Source organism: Eptatretus burgeri, chromosome 7 (assembly GCF_056783735.1).
Source record: "Eptatretus burgeri isolate ZD-2024b chromosome 7, Ebu_testis_v1, whole genome shotgun sequence".
Classification (NCBI taxonomy): Eukaryota; Metazoa; Chordata; class Myxini; order Myxiniformes; family Myxinidae; genus Eptatretus; species Eptatretus burgeri.
The window spans coordinates 46612318-46638809 of NC_140967.1; the positions used below are offsets into that span (position 1 = coordinate 46612318).

General features: G+C 42.3%; 1 protein-coding gene across 3 annotated transcripts in view; it reads right to left on the reverse strand.

Moving 5' to 3' along the window:
- Nucleotides 1-1051: 1051 nt before the first annotated feature.
- Nucleotides 1052-26492, reverse strand: part of LOC147023181 (guanine nucleotide-binding protein G(s) subunit alpha-like) — a 94565-nt gene continuing 69124 nt past the window's right edge. The window contains exons 6-8 of one of the 3 annotated variants that reach the window (XM_085888350.1): nt 3952-4049; nt 1933-1987; nt 1052-1499 (exon numbers count right to left, since the gene is read on the reverse strand). In XM_085888350.1, coding sequence (XP_085744476.1) covers nt 1422-1499; nt 1933-1987; nt 3952-4049 — 231 coding nt within the window. In that variant the 3' untranslated portion in view covers nt 1052-1421. The remainder of the gene's footprint in view (nt 1500-1932; nt 1988-3951; nt 4050-26492) is intronic. The other 2 variants (XM_085888351.1, XM_085888352.1) reach the window with 2 other exon arrangements.

A 26492-nucleotide genomic window follows, 5' to 3' on the forward strand; every position in this document is an offset into this window, starting at 1 on the left:
ATGCCCGAAAATCTTAATCACATCCTCACGTGCATGAACAGTAATTAGCAAAAATGTTAATTGTACAAACTAAGTGCAAGTAAAACTCACCCCACAAGCTGCTTTTTATCAAATCAGTAAGCCCCCCCCGCCCAACCCTTGATATTTTAAAGGTAGCAAGCAAAGAACACACCCCACTTCTATGAGGGTTAATTACCCCACTTCTATGATGTCAAAGTCGTATTTTATTCAGACCAGCAATAATAGTACCCACCACTTCCTGGAAATATGATACCCACTTCTACAGTTATGATTATATGATACACATTTACAGAGAGAATTGGGGTCCTCCCACCAACCTGAACCCCTGCCCCCTGGGACGATGAATCTTTTTTAACTTCTCCAAAACCATCCCATGGAATTATAAACTTTGAAATGCAAACCAAACAAACGAGGATCTATGTAAAACAACCATGCATATACGCCGTAAACACCATAAACCACATTATCTTATTTCCTTAAAGGCAAAAGGGGGCTGGGAGACATTGTGAAACTTTACTCATGTACACTCCATCAAACTTTACTTTTCTCATGCAGTACGGGTGTTACTTTACTATATATGAAATAAAAACTTACAAATGTACTGAGAAGACATATGTATAGGCAGATCCTTGACCAGAGTTAGTACAATCCTTACAGGGATTAAATCCAACAATCATGGTTGTGGGTTTTATGGAATATAAGTAGCCAGTAGTTCTTTCCAAGGGTGATGGGAAAAAAAAAAAAGGAAAGAAAGAAAGAAAGAAAAAAACGTTCGTGTTCTGTCCGAATGCTTTTGGGCATATCAGAGACCAGAAATTAATTGTCATCCTACTATCATTTGAGGTGTGTGTGTGTGTGTATATATATATATATATATATATATATATATATATATATATATATATATATATATATATATATATATATATATATATATATATATATATATATATATATATATATATATATATATATATATATATATATATATGTGCGCACCCCTGAACCATTGAACGGAACGAGTTGAAAAATTATGATTGTACTCGGGGTGTGCCCGGGGGAGGTTTCAGATGGTAAAGAAAAACAATAATAAAAAAAATTGTCTGGGGCGATCAGGGCAGGTGGAAGATCCCAATTCTCTGTAAATATGCTTGGCATATCGCTGCTCCCAGCGGGAGTGGGAATACCAAGTCAAACTGAAATACACTAATTCTGAGTGAATTATCCCATCCATGAGGATGGATTCTTTGCTAGTACAGCATTATAAAAAGGGAGAGTAATTGTTCTAAAAACTATCCATCATTGCTTGGAGAAAACATCCCGAGCATTACACACATATACCCCAAGGTGACGGATGGGACTGTGGATGGCTTGAAACAAAAGGCCCCGAGAAGTCATACTCACTGGAAGTTAACTTTGTCAACCTGAAACTTGGTCTCAAAGATTCCTGATGTAAGAACACGGCATCGCAGTAAATCCTGCCAGGAAAGAAAAAAAAACAAACAAACAAAAAACACCCAATGAATTTATTTCGGCAAAGAGAGAAAAATGTTTTTTGTTTTTTTAAGGTTGCTGGCTTAAATGACCAGCTATTACAAGCAGTTGCAATTTGTTAATGTCGATCTAATGTTCATGTATGCTGATCTTATGGGAAGGCATGATTATGTATCAGTAGCGCTTGAGATGCAATGTTAATGCTCATCGCTAGGGTGAGCTATGAAGTCAATTCCAATGCAAATGCCTTTCACACGATTAAGGCCAATAGTAAGAATAAAGCAAAGCACAAATGCAACACACAAGTTGAACATTAAATACATGATGAAAACCAACAACAAACAGTCTGCCTCTTTATGGCAAAAAACAAATTTGGGCAGAAATGGGTTGCGCCACTGCTGGGTACACTCAGCGCACCTGGTCGGTAGGTGTGTAGTCTCCTTGACGGACAATGTCAATTCTGTCCAGAAAGCTGTACAAATACAAACAAGAGCCATTTCAACTCAAAATACAAAATTAATATATTAAGTTTACTGGTGTCCTCAACAATACCAAGTACAAAGCTGGACAAATAATGTGGTATTAGAAAAGTGCTCCCAGAATGGACCCAAGAACCTTTGATACCAAATCAGAAGTAGAAAAGACCAAGAAAAATTACTGGATCAGCCAAACAGTTTTCAAAGATTTTGACAACCCAGAAATGAAAGCAATGGTGAGTCCACAAAATAAAGGTGCATTTTGTATTCTTTCCGAATGAAGACAAAAAAACAAGCGTGATTTGTGTTCATTTCTGTACTTTGATTTCTGGAGATTCAATAAAAAAAAAAATTCGACGATTACTACCACTCCTCGAAAGACCCCAAATTAACTCCACAATATTAACAAAATTAACTACTGGCCAGGCCTGATGATCAACTGGAGCCGATTTGGTCAGGAATATTTCAATGGGCGTCCAATCTGCTTGCCGGGTTGAAAGAACATTGAATCCACTTCCTCCTGTGTTGGGCAGTGTCCCGGCAATAACTTGCTCTTCACGAAAGACTCTTCTCTTCGACAAAGTTAATTTCCAGCAAGTACGAGGACTTCTCACTGCCTTTTTGTTTTAAGCCAACCACTGTCACATCCTCCAACCTTGGAGTAGCTGTGTGCAACGCGAGGGATATTTTCTCAAAGAAACGTCACACTTTATTTATTTATTATTATACTGTACTAGTGTGGGATCTAACGCCCACCAACCAATGTTAGCAGATGGGACACCCAGCTTATCGTTCATCCGAGGGACGGTGGACTTGTGATCTGACAATTTGTAGTTAGACCAAGAAATGGACCAAGACTAAACAGCTCAAAGGTGAGTGCACTCCCGATTTGTTCGGTATACTGCCGATATATATTACCATCCTGTCGGACAGTTAAATTGCAATAAGATAAAGTATTTGGAAATTAAATGGCAAACCTCTCAGATAACTATACAATCATGGAGAGGCAATGATCACATTAGGCCAAGTCAATGTAGGACGAATGGAAGTGCAAGAGAACTTTTGGCAGTTTTCATTGGGGTCAAAAGGATAGGCTGTGCTGCGGGCAGTGATATGACATTATTTGTCAGCTTACTCAAATTCATCAGAGAACAAGAAAAATATATTGAATGGAGTTTGACAGGGGAGGGAGCTGCCTCATGATGGCCTGAGTTTGAACGCTAACCTTTGGTACCTTGCCTCCATTCAGGCAGCTCAGTTTAACTCAAACGCCACGTTTCAGGCAGAAAGAAGAGTCACAATTGGTTACAGAAGACGGCATGGGAACATGCGCATTCCAGCTCCAGCCAATAACACCCAGTGTCCTTCGGCAATCCTATAAATAGCTCACTTGCAGCCACCCCTCCCCCGCACAGACACAGCAATGCATTCCCTGCCTTTACTTCCCTGCCTAGCGCCATGGTAACACGGGCTCGGAATGGTTGCTTGCTCACTATGCTCTTCGTACCTCCCAGACCGCCATGTAATGGCACAGTCAGTGTCAGATCAATGACGAGGCGGCAATATCACAGCTCATACGATTGTTTAATCTGTTTTAGTCTGATGTACGCAATTATACAGGGCGAGGTAGGCTATATGACCGAATGCAAATTATGTCAGGTGCAGCCAGTATCCAACAGGCTGATCGCGACTGTGCCTGTTCATCATCATGCATGCATGATTGATGCAACGAGAGTGGCGTTTAGCAATCACACAACTGGCGAATGGTCGATTCTGCAGCAGTCAAAAAGTACGGGCAGCACAACAGATGCATTCCTAAATGTCCTTCAACCGAAAAATAGCCAGCGGTTATCTCTTAAAGGCCAATGTTAGAGCATTTAGCAAAGGAAGCGAACACACAAACAACATCGAGTGCCGAGACATGCAAGGACATGCTATAGAAGGTATCAAAACAACTCACTACTGAGCACAATCGATAAGCTGATACTCATTGGACCTCTCGTAGCATGCTCGGACTCCCTCGTCCAACCACAGCATCTTTGTGTTCTCAAAGAACTCCTGGACAAGGAAGAGAATAATTGATGCACAGAAAGGAAGGTGACTTGGGAGAATGGAAAGCAAACAAACATTTGATCGGTCAGAATTTGTACATTGGTGAAGTATATCAAATGGATCTCCAAGCCACCACATACACTTTCATGCAGCGGGTTTTAAGCCAAGTATTTTCACCCTAATTATGAAAGATCAAATCGTACACTGTCATGCATGTATGGCAGGCATGAAAAAAAAGCTGTCTCTCTCTCTCTCGATTTATTGAATTATTGTCAATGTTGATAATGGTACCCAAAATTATGGACAGAACAACAACAGGAATAGATCCTAGTAATTGTCAATGCATAAGGGGGTGGTGGATTTTCGATAATTTTACTAATTATATCTATCTCAATTTAAGGGGAAAATTAAATATTCAAATCGCATCAAAAGTAATTCCAAAGAAATTTATAGTCAAAAATTACACACCTCTGTCTCTAAGTCAACAAATACCAATGACAGAGCAAGAGTTTGACTCAGAAATGAAGCATAAATTAAATAAAGTTGATTTTTTGTTCATATGTCGAGGAAGCCAAAGTGAAGTTGTTGAAGTTCTCATCTGAACTCTCAAAAAGGTGGTCAGCAATCTTGGACACACATTGATGTTGCAACCCATTCACTATTGAACTCCATTGAATAGATCTTAGCATCTTACTATACTATATCTTAGCAGAAGCATCTTACTATATTAAAATTAAATGAGGCAATTCGCTGTATGCATGTGTGTACATTGGAAAATCAGAGAAAAACAGGGCTGGCCCAATCTCCACCAAGTTTCCCATACATGTCGGGAGTACCCAGGATCAGGTCATGGACACAAGTATTTCAATAAATAAATAAGAAAATCCCTTGTGAGGTGGGCGAGGGAGGTACAAGCCAATGCCAAAGGGAGCGGGTGTTTCTAGCAGTTTAAACTAGAACGGCACTCGGTAGAGTGCATGCCTCCGCAGAGTTCAGCAGTTTACGTTTTGCATCCCACTGATAAGCCGGATTTCAACCAAAATCTAATCAGCGTGTTCTTATCACCGACAGAACTCATCCATCAAATTTTGTCCAAATGCTTCCACAATTTTTTGAGATATCATGCTGTATATCGTTTTTGTTCCTTTTTCTTAATGTTGAAGAATCACTTTAAAAAGAAATTAACAAAAAACCTGATTCAGATCCAGATCTTCACTAAAATCTAATTAATTCTTCCTTGTCAGGCACCCAACCTGTCAACCAAGTTACGCCCGAATCTGTCCATAACTTTTTTAGATATCTTGCTCACAGAGACAGATAAGACGGGGGTGAAAACATAACTTCCAATCTTGGATTTTGGTGGTGGAGGTAATAAAAGGCAAAAGTATAACCATAGTAATGTTTAATGTTCAATAGAGAACCCTCTTGGTGGACAAAATAAACAAGAAATGAAGGCAAAGAGTACAAGCTTTGGGGAGGAAGAATAATGAACAGCAATCACAAATATAGGGGTAACTATTGCAACCCAAAGAGCAATCACAAATCTCTTCTTCTTCTTCTTCTTTCGGCTGCTCCCGTTAGGGGTCGCCACAGCGGATCATCCGTATGATCCGCATTGTGATTTGGCACATGTTTTACGCCGGATGCCCTTCCTGACGCAACCCTGGTCGCCTCTTACGACACAGGGATATGGTACACCTATTTTAACCGGGGTATACACCGGCCCAGTACACTGGTACTCATTTCGCCGACCTCAGAAGGATGACAGGCTGAGTCAACCCCCTGGTGTATTAATTCAGTGGCCCAACGGGGCTTGAACTCAGGACCTTTTGGATCCCAAGCCGCTGCCCTAACCACTGCGCCAACACCAGGCTAAAAATGAATCACAAATATAGGGGTAAATATTGCAACCCAAAGAGCAATCACAAATACAGGGGTTACTAGAGGTGGTGCAAAACCTCCGCCGCCAATACTGCTAGGCCACTCAAGTGAACCTGATATCCTATTCGTTCAATTTGACGTCAACAGTGCTCACAGAGTTATAGTTTGCAACTTTCCCTTTTACTTTTACATACTCAATTCATTCGTCATAACTAGATTCCTTGAGACAAATTGATTTTACGTGGGTATATCCACCTGAAGTTCCAAAATCAGCCGCAATTATAATTTTGGCATGTTTTTTGTTGGAAATCGCTGATAACATGTAGAAATGCAAAAAAGAAATATCTAAATTTTGTTGACAAAAAAGTTGCAAAAATTTTTTTTCTCCAACAATTTTTTTTTTTGGGGGGGGGGGGGGGGGTTGGAAATCACTTAAAACATGTAGATATGCAAAAAAAATTCAAATATTTTTTTCAAAATGGCCGCCATAGCGGCCATATTGGATTTTGAACCAAGTCCAAAATCTAATGGCATGATCCTTGGACCATACCTAATCCCCCCACCAAGTTTCGTCGAAATCCGTCGAGGAGTTTTTCCGTAACACTGTTCACAAACAAACAAACAGAAAGGGGTGAAACTAACCTCCGATCTTTGATGGCGGAGGTTAACTATTGCAACACAAAGAGCAATCACAAATATAGGGGTAACTATTGCAACCCAAACAGCAATTACAAATATAGGGGTAAATGTTGCAACCCAAACAGCAATCACAAATATAGGGGTAAATGTTGCAACCCAAACAGCAATCACAAATATAGGGGTAAATGTTGCAACCCAAACAGCAATCACAAATATTGGGGTAAATATTGTAACCCAAACAGCAATCACAAATATAGGGGTAAATGTTGCAACCCAAACAGCAATCACAAATATTGGGGTAAATATTGCAACCCAAACAGCAATCACAAATATAGGGGTAAATGTTGCAACCCAAACAGCAATCACAAATATTGGGGTAAATATTGCAACCCAAACAGCAATCACAAATCCAGGGGTAAATATTGCAACCCAAACAGCAATCACAAATATTGGGGTAAATATTGCAACCCTAACAGCAATCACAAATATTGGGGTAAATATTGTAACCCAAACGGCAATCACAAATATTGGGGTAAATATTGCAATGGAAACAGCAATCACAAATCCAGGGGTAAATATTGCAACCCTAACAGCAATCACAAATATTGGGGTAAATATTGCAATGGAAACAGCAATCACAAATCCAGGGGTAAATATTGCAACCCTAACAGCAATCACAAATATTGGGGTAAATATTGTAACCCAAACAGCAATCACAAATATTGGGGTAAATATTGCAATGGAAACAGCAATCACAAATCCAGGGGTAAATATTGCAACCCAAACAGCAATCACAAATATTGGGGTAAATATTGTAACCCAAACAGCAATCACAAATATTTGGGTAAATATTGCAACCCAAACAGCAATCACAAATATTGGGGTAAATATTGCAACCCAAACAGCAATCACAAATATTGGGGTAAATATTGCAACCCAAACAGCAATCACAAATATTGGGGTAAATATTGCAACCCAAACAGCAATCACAAATCCAGGGGTAAATATTGCAACCCAAACAGCAATCACAAATATTGGGGTAAATATTGCAACCGAAATAGCAATCACAAATCCAGGGGTAAACATTGCAACCCAAACAGCAATCACAAATATTGGGGTAAATGTTGCAACCGAAACAGCAATCACAAATATTGGGGTAAATGTTGCAACCCAAACAGCAATCGCAAATCCAGGGGTAACTATTGCAACCCGTACAGCAATCACAAATATAGGGGTAAATATTGCAACCCTAACAGCAATCACAAATACCAGGGTAAGTATTGCAACCCAAACAGCAATCACAAACACAGGGGTAAAGATTGCACCTCTAACAGCAATCACAAATATAAGGGCAAATATTGCAACCCAAACAGCAATCACAAATATTGCAACCCTAACAGTAATATGTAGGGGTGAATATTGCATGCTCACATGGTGTGTGTGTGTGTGTGTGTGTGTGTGTGTGTGTGTGTGTGTGTGTGTGTGTGTGTGTGTGTGTGTGTGTGTGTGTGTTTGTGTGTTTGTGTGTGTATATATATATGTGTGTGTGTTAATTTAGCAGTTTTTCAAAAAGAAATTTGTGGTCATCGACCCACAAGACCCAGTGGTAGATATGTGCCTGATGGAAGCGTGTTCACATTTCCAGGTGGAAAAACATTATATAACATACACCACATGCATAAACAAATACACAAGAAATCGCATGCTGCAACACCTTCAGAATGCTGAAGTTCATTAAACAACACCAGACTTACAAAATAGGGAAATGGTTGAAGATTTCTGCAAGGTAAAGGTTTTGCATTAAATGGTGTCTAAACAAGGACAAGGGAAATTAAACAGCCAATAAATGTCCAGCAGGTGAAGTCCGAGTACACCGAATAATTTTCAATGATATCAAAACACGTCCATGCAATACTGTAAACAATATCAACTGGAGGGAAGCCAATGGCACGTCATCCCAAATCCAAACACTTTCCTCCGAAAGTAAAGTTGAAAGATAGCAAAAAGTTCCACCAGAAAGACCCAATATCAAATTTAGAGTAAAAAACAATATTCTCCGTTTTGACTGCTGTGGCTCTAAATCCCCACCCCCAGAGAATATAAAAATATTTATAAAATGCATATTTCATTATTTGACATTTTAACACTGCTCCATCGGGCAGAGGCAAAAATGGCACTGCTCTTGCACCCAACTACAATGTCAATCGGTAGAGCGCATACCTCCACCTGGCTGACCAGTTTACATTTTGTATCCCACTGATCGGCCAGATATGCATCCGGACCTTAACCAAAATCTCATCAGCTTGTTCTTGTCACCTAACCAACTCATCCACCAAGTTTTGTCATTATCCGTCCAAAACTTCAAGAGATATCGTAAACCGTTAAAATGTCGTGGGCAATCGATTGTGTTCTGATTTAGTTATCGCAGGACTTCATTTCGACCAATCGCGGTTTTGAGCTGAGCAGAGACGAGTCATCGTTTGCGGCCACATGTACGATTATTTCACATTACGAGCCTCTTGTTTTTTGTGCACCACCAAAAATGACAGTCAAACATAAAATGATGGACAAAATTAATTGTGCCAAAAGGCAGAGAAAGGTTATGATGATGTGCGAAAAAAAATATGGAGTTAGGTTAGGTTGGCTGGAGGTGAAGGTGTGGCATATGTGGTCCGCCATTGTGAGAAAAATGAATATACTGTGCAGTACATCCATGCAAGTGTTGCTGCCAGCACTCCACAAAGCATGTCAGTTCAGTCCCATGATTCTTATACTGAAAGGAAAGGATGGGAAAAGCCCTTAATGTTTGCATTGAGGACCAGACAGAAAAAATTGTTTTTGACCGGACTGGTGATGAGGGATATATGTGTGTGTATATATATATATATATATATATATATATATATATATATATATATATATATATATATATATATATATATATATATATATATATATATATATATATATATATATATATATATATATATATATATATATATATATATATATATATATATATATATATATATCAGCCTGTCTGTCTGTCCTTTATGCAAGTGCAAACCGTTTGACCTAGAGTTACCAAATTTGGCACGGGAACCTGTTATGGGATGAAGAATGGGAACACAGAGTCGGTCAGCCTGTTTGTTTGCTTGTCTGTTCTTTATGCAAGCGCAAACCATTTGACCTCGAGCTACCAAGAAAGGAGTGCGTAGCACACGGGATCTGGAACAACACTGCGTTTGACTGTGCTTGCAGTTCGATTTGGCGCAATTCCAGATTTTGGTGCATTTTCCCCGAAAATCTGTCCTGTCATTTTCTGCCACATCAGGTCTCGTCATGTGCATAATGGTTGTGACATGAAGTTAATGTGGCAATGTTTTTTTTTGCAGTTTTCGAAAATCCCCACAACAACAACCAAAGAAACGGGCAAGTTTGGGCAGATCTACATCAGCAGCCAGAAAAATAAAAAGAAGCCCGGAAGCAGGAAAGCTCACAAGAAAGACAATCATGCCTTGAAGCTGACCATGAATGACATGCAACAGCCAGAGAAACAGAAAAATTGCAAGAAAGAGAATCTCCTCAGATAAAACCGTTTGTCTTAAACTTTATTTTATTAAAACTGGGGAAATAATGTGAAATTTATCCCAGGCATCACCAGGGACCTCAGCTAGTTTCATACACATCAACGTTTCCATGAGGCACCCAGGCCGAAGACTCCAATTGAACAATGGCTACCCACAAGTTCCAGACCAACCCCGTGTGCAGCAGCTCCCCAGGAACCAAACTGCGTCCTGGGCTTTCCACACTGCCCCCCCTGTACTATGGTGTCTGTGTGTCTGTTTCCATGTCCCTCCCTCCCACCCACCCACCCACCCGCCCCCCCCAGCTCCGAGCTCCTTTTCCGGAACAAGATCTCGCCTTTTTCCATCTCCTCTCGTATGTTTCTGTTCTCTTCCTTCCTTCTCTCACTCTACTCGCGTGAGCCTCTTTATTGCTGCGCATCCGATGAGGGTGGGTCCACGATGCAGACTGTGGAAAATGCCACGTCATTGTGAGGAAACTTTCAATTCAGCCTCCGCCCCTCCCTTCACACACCCAAGGCCGCAATGGCAGCCCCTGCCCTCTCCCTCACACACAAGCATTCACTGTACAGTACTCACTGTACACTGCCTGCGAGATGTGCCACACACCATCGTGCACAGGAAAACCACCACACCTCGTGCTACGAACAGGCATGCGAGAATAGACACAGTCCCATGCGGTGAAAGTAATCCGTTTGGCCCGAAGGATTAACGACCCCACGGATCGAACGTGCCCAATTAAGCAATGCGTGAATGGAGGGAAAACAGAGAGAGAAGCCGTCGAACTGAGGGACAACTGAACGGCTGGAGGGCCGAAGATAAGACCGTTGGGGTGAAGGAGGGATTGTCGAAAGGAGCAGAGTCAGGGGGTAATTGACCGATGGGGAAAAGGAGATATTGTTGTTAGGAGCAGAGGTGGGAGGGGGGGGGGGTAAAAGGAAGATATCACACGGGGGAAACAAACTAACCAAAGCAAGCCCCCCCATCCCCCTTTCCCCCGAACAACCCTTTGACAGGGGACCAAGGACTATCTACACATAGTGTCATGAAATAACTGATCCTCGGGTCACCTACGTGCCCATGTATGCTCTCCCCCTGGGGTAGGTTTCCAAAACCGTAACACTGTATTTATTTTTATTTATGTCCATTTCAATGTTTACATGCTATAAAATTATTTTGCATGTTTATTACCTCCACCATCTGCAATGGACAAAGGTTATGTTTTCAACCCTGTCTGTCTGTTTGTTACTTGCTAAAATCAAAGATTTTTCAAGTGCAGTATATTGCTTGGTCGGGCGCATTGTTCCATCCGTTTGTCTGTCAATCACCTACAAATCACAATTTTAAACCATTCTTCATGAAACTTCACCACTTGGTAGAGTTCGTCCTAAGCAAGACGCCTGTTTTTGTTGAGGTCAAAAGGTCAACATAGGCCAAGGTCAACATCTTTGTCAAATTTTTAATATCCTCAATTTCTGTCCGATTGATGCGAAATTTGAAAAGGATTTGCATATCAGGTCACTGAGTTCAACCACCAATTATTTTTGAGGTTTAAAGGTCAAAAAGTCAACATTAGCCTGGTTGTTCTCTTTCCTTTGTAAGGGGTGAGGTCTGATGGCAGCAAGCTTCTGCTTGCCTTGACCATGATGATACTACTCCACCTCCCTCTTTCCTCAAACTCCCTCCAATCTCCAACCACCCCTACCTAACGGATATCCCTCCTCACACGATCTTCCCATCTCAACCATCTCAAAGAGGTCTACCTCTTTTCTTCCTACCTTGCTCCCTCAACCCATCTGCTCTCTTTGCCATTCTCTCTTGCCCCTTCTGCACTAAGTGTCCAGCACATTTCACCAATCTCTGTCAAACTCATCTGCACACCAATCTCCTCCCTCAGCTCATCAATTCTCCTTCCATCCACCCCCTTCATTCCTGCAATCCTCCTGACCCAGTTATTCTCGCAAAGCTGCAGCCTCTGTTGTCTCTCTGTCAGTGCCACCATTTCCAGACCATAAATGTAGGCCGGTATTACACTTCCCTTTCAACTTCCTTGATATATTTCTGTCTGCCATTACTCCCTCCACACATTCGCACCCACCTGAATCCTCCTCCACACCTCTGCCTCAGACTTACCATCCCCGGTCACTGTTTCTCCCAGATACTCAAACCTATTTCCCTGCCTGATCTACTTCCCCTCTAACCTGACATGCATTTCTTTTCTCTGCTTCTTGACCCACATCAACTCGGTCTTCTCCATACTCATCTTCAGCCCATGCTTCCCAAATGCCTCCTTCCACTCCCCAAGTACCTCCTGTATTTCCTGCCCACAACAGCCAGATCGTCCGCAAACAACATCTTCTCCATACCACCCCTCAAGCTCACCTTCCTGCATACCAGCTCTATCACCATGGTAAACATTAGTGGGATGAGAGAACTTCCCTGCCTCAAACTGATTCTCACACTGAACTCCTCAGACATTCCAGGACCAACCAAAACTCCTCCCTTTGTTCCCTTGTACATCCCTTCCACCAACCTGACTACTGCTTCAGGCACTCCTATCCATCTCAGTGTCACCATCACCATATCTCTCGGGACAGTGTCGTTGGCCTTCTTCAGGTCCACATATCCCAATGCAATCTCACCTTGCACTTCCAAGCTCTTCTACACCAACTGTCTTCGGGCGAACATCCCCCCCCCCCCGACCCTTTCTAAACCCTTGCTGCTCTTCTCCAATCTCCACACTCTTCCTGAATCTTCCATCCAGAATCCTCTCCAGCATCTTCATGACATGACTTAGGAGCATAATGCCCCTGTACTTCCCCAGATCTTGAACATCACCATTTCCCTTCCATATTGGCACATTTAACCCCATCTTGCAATATTTTTGGGATTTCGCAAGTATTGTGTTCTGCACGACATCTTTTTCTTGTTACTTGTGAAAATCGAAGATTTTTCAAGTATATTGGTTGGTCTTGTGTGTTATTTGCTATATTTCTGTCTGTGTCTTGTGCGTTATATTTCTGTCTGTCTACCTGTCTGTCGTCGACAGATCACAATTTTAAACCAATATTCATGAAGAGTCACCATATGGTAGTGTTCGTCAAAAGAAGCCCATTGCTTTTGAGGTCAAAAGGTCAACATCAGCCAAAGGTCAACAACTTTGTCAGATTTCTAAAATCCTCAATTTTCATCCGATTGACTAGAAATTTGGTTTCACTGAAAGACTGAAGCTCTTGCTATACAGAAGTGTGAATGCATGCTCCAGATGAGATTCCATACAATTTGACAAATTCAGAGCTGAAGTACTGCAAAACTACAGGTTCATGCTCTGATTTGTGTTCTACAGTGTCCAAAATATAACATTCAATTCAAATTAAGTAGTACCTCAATCATAAACTGATGTCTGTCAGATAGACAGACAGAGTGAACCAGTTACTTAACACCCGGCTTTCCGCTTTGCACGCGGGGTAATAAAAAACAGGCTGAACTCCAAAGTGATGAATGGAATAGAGGCGATTCCAAAGTATCGGCAGTTCATCTAAATCAGTAATCCTTAACCTGGGGGAAATTTTCGGATGTCGGGGGGGGGGAATTATTTTTTAGGTTGAAAAATTCACTGAAAATTAACGTGCATATTTGGCAACACTATAAAAGAAAATATCGTACTACGACAGTCAACAGTACAGATTTTAGGAATGTGAATGTTAAAATTATTGCGTTGAATATGTCGTCCGAATACACTTCCTAAGCGATGAAAAATTAGCGGAACAAAAATTCACTGAAAATTAATGTGCTTATTTGGCAACACTATAAAAGAAAATATCGTACAACAGTCAACACGACAGATTTTAGGAATGTGTATGTTAAAACAATACAAGACTGTTAATGTTATGCAAGAAATTGTATATCAATATTTTAATGAAAATATTTATTGGAATGATTTTTAAAATAAATGTTAGTTTTTAAAATTAATTTAGTGTTGATAATGTGGTGGGGGGGGGAGGAAATATCATTATTTGGCCATTTCAAAGGGTGAAACAATACTAAAAAGGTTAAGAAACCCTGAATGGCAGTAGAATGGCAATTGTGTTCTTCAAGCATGGATCAAATGACCACATACGAGTATTTCTCGAATCTCATGCTAATTACGAACAGTAATGTCAGCTTATATTTGGACTGAAAGCAGTCCCAAAGATAGGCACTTTCAAGCAAGGAGATTGTAAGTGAAATGGTAGAGGCCATAAAACAGAACCATCCGAGAAGGTACTGCATCAATCAGAATTTACTTTTCAACCAAACAGCAATATTAACGTGCTTTACCACAATTGAGAGTTGTGGGGTGAGCATAGTTCTAACTGTGGCATTTTTGCTTGGGGCTGCAATGATGACAAATATCAGGATTAAACAAGAATGGCACTCGGCAGAGCGCATAAATCCACCAGGCTATTTACAGTTTGCGTTTTGTATCCCACTGATAGGCCGGATATGCATCCGGAAACCAAAATCTAATTGGCTTGTTCTCGTCACCTCCCCAACTCATCCACTAAGTTTTGTCTGAATCCGTAAATAACTTGGAGACATCCTGCTCAGAGACAAACAACCAAGCAAACAGAGACAGACAGACAGACAGGGGTGAAAATATAACCACCATCCACCTTTGGTACACACACACACACACACACACACACACACACACACACACACACACACACACACACACACACACACACACACACACACACACACACACACACACACACACACACACACACACACACACACACACACACACACACACACACACACGAGTTCTCAGGATTACTTCAACAAGACTTGATCGACTAGTCCGACTTTGCGACACCAGCTGCCGCCATGCACATAATTTCGCGTTGCAGTCCAGCAAAAATGGTTCTGGAAAAATGCACAAATCCTATGAGGAAACGGCAAGAAGCAAGTCAGATCATTGAATAACAGTCAAAAAGAAAGGAAGAAAAATAAAACAAAACTAGAGAGAAGGGCACTCGGTAGAGCGCATAACTCCGCCATGCAATGCCTGATCCATGAGAACATATTGGGCCCAATACATTTTTGAAATATCAAGCGACATATCGTTTTGGCCCAATCTCTCAATGGTGAAGAATCACTTAGAAAATTAAATAATTCTCGCATTCAGATCCTCATTCGGATCTTCACAAAAATTGAATCAATTCTCCCTTGTCACACACCCAACATGTCCAGCAAGTTTCGTCCGAATCCGTCCACAACTTTTGAAATTCTCGTAGTCGGATCCGGATCCGGATCTTCACCAAAATCTAACCAGTTCGTCCTTGTCACACACTGAACCTGTCCACAAAATTTCACGCAGATCTGTCCACAACTTTTTGAGATATCATGTACACAGACAGACAAACAGACAGAAAGGGGTGAAAACATCACCTCCTTCACCTTCGGTGGTGGAGGTAATAATAATAATATTAATAATAATAATAATAATAAAAGCACCAAAAGCTCACCGCAATATCATTTGCTACCCTAACAATTGGTTGAAATGCTGTTACAGACAACAACACAGCTTTTAGCAGGTACTGCATTTACAGCTGGCCATTCAAGCAGGTATGTAGAAATCCTGGACATACAGAGAACGCCTGTAGCTGTTCCTCCCTTCCTCAATAAGTGTGCTAGGTACCTGTTGCAGGGAAGGGATGAGCTAAAAATAGCCATTTTCCAAACAGTCACGCCACTCATCTCTGGCTCTCTGCCTACACACACATCCGCCCTGCTGTTGGCACCACTCTGAACACGAACGAACAAATGTACACACAAACAACCACACACGTATGTACGCACGCATGCACTTACACACCTCCCCCCCCCTTTTTTTTAATTGGCTGACCATTCATCCCCTCGTAAAATAAATAATTGATACTGTAAACAAATAAAGTTCCTCTATATTTGCATGAAACCACCATCCTCATAGATATGAAAGCAAAATAAAAGAAAGATAATGCACATACGTACATGCACCGCAAGTATATTATACAGGACTTGTACCAATTCACTGGAGTACATAAATAACCATGAGATGGAAATTTTATTTTATTTTATCCAAATCACTACACAGCTATGGTGGCATAATCTTATCGTGTTGATTTATGGAACCTACGGGAGAAGAAATGAAATCAAACAAGTGTCCCCCTCTTTACGAAGACAATAATCCCAAAACCAAAACGACCGAGTGAAAAGCGGCCTGCATCACAACAGAACACCAATCAGTGTGAAGGCTACACTGTTGGTTTGGTCGCCAGACAAGACAAATAATGGATTTTCAAACCAGATGGAGATAAGAGTATGTTAAACGCCGTACGTAGGAAGCAAGGTACGGTTGAAGTTTTGAGCAATAACCTGTAGACAAAGAGTTAATGCTGGGAACACACCTCATTTCCAACAGGTGAACATGATCTTAACTTTTGGGGGAGTGATAAAAAAAATCCATCGTTCAAGCTATGTCCACCACTAGACTCCTAAACTGCAAAAGAAAATGGATTAAATGACAAACAATTTCAGAAATTTTGCTGAACAGGTTCCAAGGGATTATTCAGCTGCTGTGATACTGGCACCATCTTATATATTATTTCTGAGTTTGTGGTTTCGTGTCGCGCTATCTTCGACTTTGTTCTGCGCTCGAGTAACGTGATATTCGGCTTACATTATCTCAAAGACCATATGAGGTGCATGGTACAAAAAAAGTAAATAAAATGGTTCTGAAACAGTGAAATCGTATTCCACTTACTGCATTAAAGTAAAATTACTACTGATACTCTGCATCAGTTCCTTTCTCAAACACACCCACCCCAACATGTCGTGCAGAGCGCGGGTTATGCTAGTACAAACATAACTCTCAGTTTATTGTCTGAAAACAGTGTCTCACTTAGGAGATGAACCTCAAATGGAGAGAACATTTCTTCCGACTTCAGAGGCCTCATGCAATCAATTTTGCTCTCCTTTAAACACATCCCTTACCCAAAACGTCTTTCATCTCACACCCCATATCTCTTGGAAATTTTGAGCTCGTACATGTGATGCAATCTCCAAATTGAACACTTCTCTCACCATCGCAACCTGATGTCAATTATACCGTTCCTTCTTCTTACATGGCAGCCTTTTAATAATAAACTCTCAAACACATTCAGGTTGATCCATCTTGGTTTACTATTACCTCCACCAAAGGTGGATGGAGGTTATGTTTTCACTCCCATCTGTCTGTCTGTCTGTGAGGAGGATATCCCAAAAAGTTATGGAGGGATTCGGACGAAATTTGGTTAACAAACAGGTTGGGTGTGTGACAAAAACAAAATGATTCGATTTGGTGAAGATCCGGATCTGAATACTGTAATTTTTTTCAGTAACTCTTCCCCAATGAGAGATAGGGCCAAAAACGACACATTCACAAGATATTTCAAAAAGTTGTGGATGGATAAGGACAAAACTTGGTGGACAGGTTAAGTATATGACAAGGAAGAACTGATTAGATTTTGGTGATGATCTGGATCTAGATCTGGATCCAGATATGAGAAAATTTTAATCGTTTCGAGTGATTCTACACCATTGAACAATAGGCCAAATACGATATATTGTTGTGGGCCAAGTTTCGGCGGAGAGCACGACTGCTAGATGGAGCAGTAGAGTCGGCTCCACCGAACACCCGGAATCTAGATCGTACCTTTCCGATAACTCCAAAGGTACGGGTCCCTTACAGGACCGTGAATCGTCAATACATCAACCACGTGGGACAGGGTTATTTGCCAAACTTCAAAATACCTAGAGGCCTACGCGGCGAGCTACCGAGGAATTCACACCCTTGACGGAGCTCGAACGGGACAAGCCGTTACCGTGCTCGACCCGTGCATAACCCAAGCGGATGGTTACCGAGGTCCCGTCGGTCCAAATGCACAACTACGGCAGCAACGGCCTTTTTAATCCCCCAACACGCACTGTGGCGAGCCAATGAAGGAAAGGACAAGGACGAGCTGGTACATTCAACAAAATGGATATTTATTTACAATAGGGGGGAGGGAATACACAAGGAGCAGAGTTAAACCAACTAAGCAATGCAAATAATGTACAGCAATGAGCACTTACCAATTCCTACTTACAGACGGGGCCCAAGGACACACACACGCACACACAAATACCAAAAAGAAGATGGACCTCAACGGTCTTTATTCGGCTCTCCAGCCGAGGAGGATAGTTCGGCTGGCTACCTGGCCGCGGCTGGTCGTCCACTTCCTCCCGGAGCTCTGATCGCCAAAGGACAGACCAGGGCAGCCAAATCCAGAGGAGGCGAGACGAGGTGACCTCCCGTGTTGAGTTGGTCGATCACTTGTCGTACTGCGCCGGACAAGACGCCTCAGATCCGCGGGATGCAGCCAGACCGAAGACGCGCTCGAGCACACAGGACCAATCTCTTCTCTATCGAACCGACAACCACGATGCCACTCTGAGTGCCCGGGACGGAGAATGAAGGGCGGACGCCAAGCAGCGCGAGCGCGGACGAAGCAGTGAGCACCAACAGACAAGGTCAGGTGATCCGGCCGACCAAAAACCAACTCCACTCAGATCCTTCCTGTCCGATCGAGCCGAACTATTATTCACCCCTTCTCCAGAGGGAAGGAGCCGCCCACCATGGACCCGCTCACTAGACAGTTTTGGCGTGCAAAATGCGCTCGTCGCCCCCGTGATTGGCCAAAAGGGGCGCCAAGTCGCTGATTGGACCGGGGGGGCGTGGCGGCCACCATGGCGGACCGCCCCTCAAACAAGGAGGTAACATTGTCCTGCATGGGCTGCGCTCATTGGCTGACTGACGGCAACCTCGCTGGCATCCCCCGGATTGGGCGAGAGAGATGCCAGGTCCTCTTGAACTCCGCCCACCGCAAGCGTTATGGCGTCAGGATGGAGTGAAGGTGTTGTTGTAGTTGTTGGTGATGTAAAAATGAAATAAAAAACCCTGACTATCAAAATAACTGCAGCGCACGAACATTTAATTCCCATTAGACTAGGGACGGGTTCGATCTATAAACACACACTAACCGATATAACTGATCTATAAGGACTCCGGCTGTTGTGTGCGATGGGCTATAGATTCGTAACAAAATAGCGCAATATCTCAAAGAACGTTGTGGACGGATTATGACAAAACTTGGTGGATAAGTTGGGTCGGTGACAAGAACAAACCGATTAGATTTTGGTGAGCGACGAGGACGAATGGTCCGGATACAGATCCGGTCCATCAATGGGATACAAAACGTAAACTGTTCAGCCTCGTGGATAGGTGTGCTATACTGAGTGCCATTCTAGTTTTACAAGTTATGAAAAAAAGATTTTTATGAATTTAAAAGGATGTAGGGATGGTATACCAAAAGGTATGTGAACAAGCAAGGAATGGTCACAACAAATTATGTGAAACCATCCCTACATGTTTGTTTGAATAATGGTTGTGACTGCAAATGACACCATAAGTTTCTCTTGATTTGGGTTCACAAGCAAGAGCTGAATCCAATGCGTGTATGTGTGTTTTTTTTAACCGTTTAATATTTCACTCGTAAAATTCATACATGAAAGCAATCAACACACACTAACATTGCAAATGGATGTCGGGATGGACAGTAAACAACCATTATTCAAAGAAAGATGTAGGGGGGGATTCACATGACAATTTATTGTGACCATCCCGACCTTGTTTACATTATTTTTGGCATACCATCTACATCCTTTCACATTTTAAAAATGTTTTTAGAGCTCCCCCCCCCCTTCCCCACACAGAGGGAGACAGGGTTTTGCAATCGCATGCTCGTTGAATGTACTAATTTTGAGTTTGGCTGTCTTAAAAGAAGAAGAACACTAAGAATTACAAACGGGATGTTTTGGGTCGGTCCTTTTTGTAGTTTAGCGATGCTGTACATGAGCTTCATGAATGTTATTGGATGTGAAATCCTCCACAGATGACTGGAAGGTAGTTTATAGGTTTGCATCTTGGTAGATTTTTTTAAGGATTTGTATTGTATTAAACGTGTGGAGGGTCCGTGGCATCCCTACACAGGAAGTATTGTTACAAACCTGGCAGCCATTTGCACACAAACGGACAGCAGTCCCCGCAGTTCAGTTATTTCGATAAGTATGTGTTTATAGTCAGGGTCCCGTCCTTCTGTCTAATGGGTTAATTTCATGTGTGCACTGCAGGTTTCTTTTATAATCAGGTTTTTTTTTACATCTTGAAGCCGCACAATGCCAACAAAACCCTAGCTTCACTCCTCCCACTCTGCGGGCAAACAAGCTCTTCGCCCGCCCAGCTTTCATTACTTCGCACCATTGCCCACGTGCAACGTGTCACGTACAGGGGTGAGGTTCCCTCCTCCCACCGGACCTCCTCCAATCAGGAGGCTCATCACCTCAGATCTGACTCCGCCCACCGTCCAATCAGGAGGCGAGTGGCCAAGGGAAGAAATCCCTCGGATCTCGCAAAATGGAAGAGTAGAGTGGTCGTCAAGAGGAGAGTAGAGCAGTCATCTTGGCCATTGCTCTTGGTGTGCGGCGTCGGAGTCATCGTCGCGATTGCTCTTGGTGTGTGTCATGAGAGTCGTCGTTGTCAGTGGTTATGGCCTGCGGTCTTTTGCGGGGCTCCTTGTGGTGTTGGTGGTCGAGCAGCCAGGATCGTGGGCTCGGTGGATTCCGGGACGTGGGTTCGAGTCACACCGTGGTGGGTTGGAGTCCGGTGTGACTGCAGGAGGCGGACAGGTACCCGGCCAGATCTTGACTCCCCAGCTGACCTATCCTCCTCGGCTGGAGGGTCCAATAAAGACCCGACGGGGTCCATTTTTTTTTTTTGTATACCTTGTCGAGGCTCGTATGAGAGCTAACACACACCTCACAGCAAGGGGGCATGAGACAAGAGGGGCGGGAGTGGGAGAGACAAAACAGTGGGGAACAGACACATTAGGTGAACTGTGGAAGGGAGAGGGATGGGGATGGGATGGGGAACATGGCCAAGAGAAGATGGACATTACAGGGACTTTCAGGAAGGAAAGCAGGGGAATTGAAGGAAGTGGGCTTGGGTGGATTATCGGGGGTAGAAAAGATCGAGGATTTGGATGGGGGATGATAAGAGGTGGTGGTGAGCAGCTGTTTTGAAAGCCTGGAGGGAAGAATGGGAATGAATAGAGTGAGGAAGTTTATTCCAATGGCGGGAAAAAAAGAGGAATGAAAGAGTGAAGATGAGCAGTGATTCGTGATTTTGGTAGTTTTACCAGAAGGGGGTTGTTGGCGGACCTTGAGCGCCCTGTGGAAATGTGGTGGGGACAAATCGCAGAGAGAGCAGGGGGGCAAGGCTGGAGAGGAATCGGTAGAAGACAGAAAGACCACCGAGCAACCTGCGGTGATTGATTGAGAGGCCCAAAGACTCAGCTTCATTGCGGGAGATGCCGATGATCCTAAATGCCCTGGTTTCAACAGCGTGAAGCCGAGAAAGGTGGGAGGCAGGAGCACCAGCCCAGAGGGGAGAGCAGTACTCCATCAGTACACACACATTTTGGGTGTGTGTGTGGGTCCATGGGCCCCGTCCTTAAGTAGAAATTGCTAAGTGTTTGTTTGTATATAAATTGCATTTCTCATATTCGGTTTTGACTCTGCTCTTTGTGCTCCCCTGCCCCATTATAAATAAAGCCCAATTGTTCAATGTACCAGTTCGTTGTCGTGCTTTTTATTATTGACCCAGCACGGTTTGTGCTTGAGAACCAGTAAGCCAATTGGGCTGCAAGTTGTCGTTTGGACTGACGGACTTTGGTAATTCCGCTCGGTTGCACTAGATCGAGGTCGCTAGAGCGACCCGGTTCGACAGAGTCTGTTAAGGGTGTGACTTCCCCGGTAATTTGACGACGTGGGTACTGAGGTATATTGAAATTTGGCTATTAACCCCACCCCACGCCATTAGAGAATTGGCGACCACGGTCCTTAAGTGACCCATGACCTTCGGAGTTGTCTGAAGGTTACGACCTGCAATTCCAGGTGTTCGGTGGGAGATGGCTTTACTGCTCCACCTGGCGGCCGTTCCTCGCCACCGACTCCTGGCCAACAACAGTATACCAATTTGCTGATTTCAATTTTTAAAGTAGTTTGTGGTGGAATTAACAGATGATTTGTGGGCCATCCTCACATTATTAAATTGCAGTCAATGGATGCTTAAAATTTTCTACAAATCTCAAACAGCAAAGTTCATGGAGCATTTCTGGAAGGAAAGCACAAGCAGGATAAAGACAAACATTGGTGTGTTTGCATGAATTTACGAGGACAGTATGAAATGGACAAATCAACAAATGGGATTTGAATCTGGGACTGCAGCATCAATTCAACCAGTCAGACGAAAACACACGGCACACACAAAAACCAAATGGGCAAACATAAAACTGCAAAGATTGTTTGGTGCAAAACAATAACAGTTTAAGAACATGGCACGGCATCGTCACACATACAAACCCAACGTAGAATGAAGTCCTCAAACTATTTTTGATGCCATTGAAGGTGTTCATCCCATAATCAATAATATGGCACAGCAACTCAAAATAATCAACATGTGATGGTAAGAAGCAATGATCAAATTATTCAAGATGGCAAGCAGAATAAACTAGAATGGCACTTGGTAGAATGCATACCTCTGCCAGGCTGAACAGTTTACGTTTTGTATCACACTGTTAAGCTGGATCTGGATCTATACCTTAACCAAAATCTAATCGGATTGTTCTTGCTACCTATCCAAATCATCCCCCTAATTTTGTTATAATCCGTGCACAACTTTTTGAGACATCATGCTATATATCGTTATTGGCACCATCTCTCCATGGTGAAGAATCACTCAAACAATAATTTTTTTTAAATTAAAAAAAAAAGTATAGGATCCAGATTTTCACCAAAATCTAATCAATTCGTCCTTGTCACACACCAAACCTGTCCACCAAGTTTCATCCAAATCCGTCCACAACTTTTTGAGATATCGGACTATAGATTCTTTTTGGACTTGTCTCTCAATGGTGAGGGATCACTCAAAAAAAATTCCAGCATTCGGATCTTCATTAAAATTCAAATCAATCAGTCCTGGTCACACACCCAAACTGTCCACCAAATTTCATCCGAATCAGTCCATAACTTCTTGAGATATCCAGCTCACAGACAGACAGACAAACAGGGGTGAAAACATAACCAGAGGTAAAACAAACAAACAAAAAAACAAAAACAAAACAATGTTTACTTTATACTCAAAATGAAAACTGGATGCAGGCACAGAAGAACAATTAGATACAGGTGGATTTGAGTAGAGGTTGCTCGAGTTTAGAAATCTTGAATGGTCCTTCATTTCTAATGGACACCAATGTGTCTCAAAAATAATTAACAAAGGAGCAATGGCAAAAAGGAAATTGAGGAACAAATATATTTGAGGGCAGGGTGTTGGAAAGGTTTTCCCATACAATAAAGCAACAGAGCAACTGCTGCCATACTTAGGCAAAATGTCACTGTCAAAAGTTGATTGCTGGCTCATAGAAGATCCAGACAATGGCGGTTGGTATATTACATACGAAACTAGAAGGGCATTCGGTAGAGCGCATATCTCCGCCACGCAATGCCTGATCCACGAGAACATATCGGGCCAAATAAATTTTTGAAATATGATGCGACATATCGTTTTTGGCCCTATCTCTCAATGGTGAAGAATCAATAAAAAAATTTAAAAAACATTTCTATATAGTTTTCCCTCTATCTCTCAATTTTAGAAATTAGACCTGTGTTGACTTTTTGACCTTAAAAATAATTGGTGATTGAATTCACTGACCTGATATGCAAATCCTGTTCAAATTTCAAGTCAATCGGATGAAAATTGAGGATTTCAGTAATGGTACCCAAGTTGTTGCCCTGGATTGACAGCAAAACACGTCTGAGCCACTTTAAAAAAACAACAGGTTGAGACTTCTTACAAAGTGCCAAAAATTGATCTGAAGTGGTTAGAAATCAAATATCTTTAATAGTCCTTAAACCGTTTTGAGCAATACACCCACCCGCAAAAGGACAATGCTTGAAAGCCAGTGTTACATTTCTCCAGGAGCTTCATGCTTGATCAGGACTCGCACAGATGTTTAGAACACCCTGCGGGTCACTCTGAAGAAATGCAAAACATAAACGGCCTGAAAACACCAAAGGGTGGAACTGGTGGTCTCCATTCCCCTTTTTTCTGCAGCCACTCGGTAACGTCTTGAGTCATATACGAGCTCCTAATACTGTGTATAGTGTAGAATGAAAGAAACTGCATCCATAACAGCTCATGGAAGCATGAAGGAGTGGACACAGATATTGAGGTGATGTTCCACCCTGACCAGATTTTCACGGGCATATTGGATTGGATCAGCACAAGAGGAAAGATCGATGTTGGAAAGGGAATGATGTTAAATACCATGTCACTTCTTTCTTCATCGGCTTTTCAAACGTCACGACACAGATATTGAGTCAACACGGTGCGATAAGAGGAGGTAGCTATTTTCTCTGAGAAAAAGAAACAAAAAAAACATGTTCATTTTACATTATCTTATGATCGTAATGGAAACACGCACGCACGCACGCACGCACGCACGCACGCACGCACGCACGCACGCACGCACACACACACACACACACACACACACACACACACACACACACACACACACACACCTTTGGGGAAGTGCCGTCACTTCCCGTGGTACTCTGGGTATCAGCACCGTCACAACAACGGCGCCGCCTCTCTCACTGTACTCAGCGAGGAATTTCCTCAGGAGGAATTTCCTCCTCATCATGGATACCAACCTATGGAGATTGTTCGGGCCCTTAACCTTTTTTGAATGCTGAACGTCAAGCAAGGAAGCAGCACGTACCATTTTAAAAGTCTTTGGTTTGACTCGGCCGGGGTTTGGACCGCTGACCTCCCAGACTTGGAGCGGACGATCCAACCATTACTCCTCCAAGTCTGGTGCATGGAAAGGCTGTGTTCCCAGAATGGTTGTGGCAGGTTAGTTTACTGTCCCACTTGGAACACAGCACTTGCCTCAAATAAAACTAAACCAAGCAAACTCCAACCTGCGCTCCTCCCAAATGACCCTGAAGAACTATTGCAGAGTCCAAATCCTGCTGTCAACGGTTAACAACAATAAAATAGTCCAAAACACACTTTCTTATTTGATAACAAAACTATGGGCAACACAGACAGCACCATCAGCACAAGAGGAAAGATCGACGTTGGAAAGGGAATGATGTTAAATACCATGTCACTTATTTCTTCATCGGCTTTTCAAACTGCACTCTTTCCTGATGCCCTTTGCTCAACAACATTCCCTTTCACTACACGTCCGGTTCGTCCCAGCTGGCAGCCACCAATCCGCGACAAACAAAACTACCTCAGCGCTGCAAGCCATCCCACTGACAAATGAATATGATCATAACCTGATCAAAATCAATATTTTTTCTGACACCACCACGTTTGTGTGAATCAATGATTTGTTACATGATACCTTGCATTTCAAAGCGAAAACAAATTCAACATGAGAGTGAAATCAATGGCGTGCGACTGCAAATTCCCACTGAAAGCAAAGTTGAAAGATGACAAAAAAGTTCCAAAAGGAATTGCCTAATCAAATTTTGAGGTTTTTTGTTCCCCTCCTGTTTTGACCCCTGTGATGCAAAGTTCCGAGCCCTGGGACATGAACCAGGGGTCAAATCCCAAAAATTGTTACATATTTCATGCATCCCCCAATGTTGATTGCGTATACAAAGGTTTTTTTTTAAATGTTAAAAAACATGCCCGTAATTGCATTTTTTTTGGTATTTGACCTTTTTAAACTCGTCCCGGGGGCGTGGCCAAAAATTATACGACACTTGCACCTTCGTGCCATGTGATGATCACAACTGTTTGCCGAATTTTTGCACAAGCATTTAGGAGACAGACAGCGTGATGGACAGACCGACAGACAGATGGAGTAGATTATAAAATAGCCATGTTTTGATAAAAAACAACAACAAAGGAAGGGGATAAAAATAGTCAACTTTAAAGCAAGACACAATATTAACAAATTATCAACTAAATGCATCTTTCAAAAGATTAAAGTGCAAAATTTGCCTGCGAGTTGCACCATTACAGAGACTATAGCACAATCAGAAAGTGCAAATATCATCGATGCAGCACAATCAGAAAGTGCAAATATCATCGATGCAGCACAATCAGATGATTGTAGAAAAATGAATATTTAGCCAAGCATACAATGGCTGACTCTTTTCA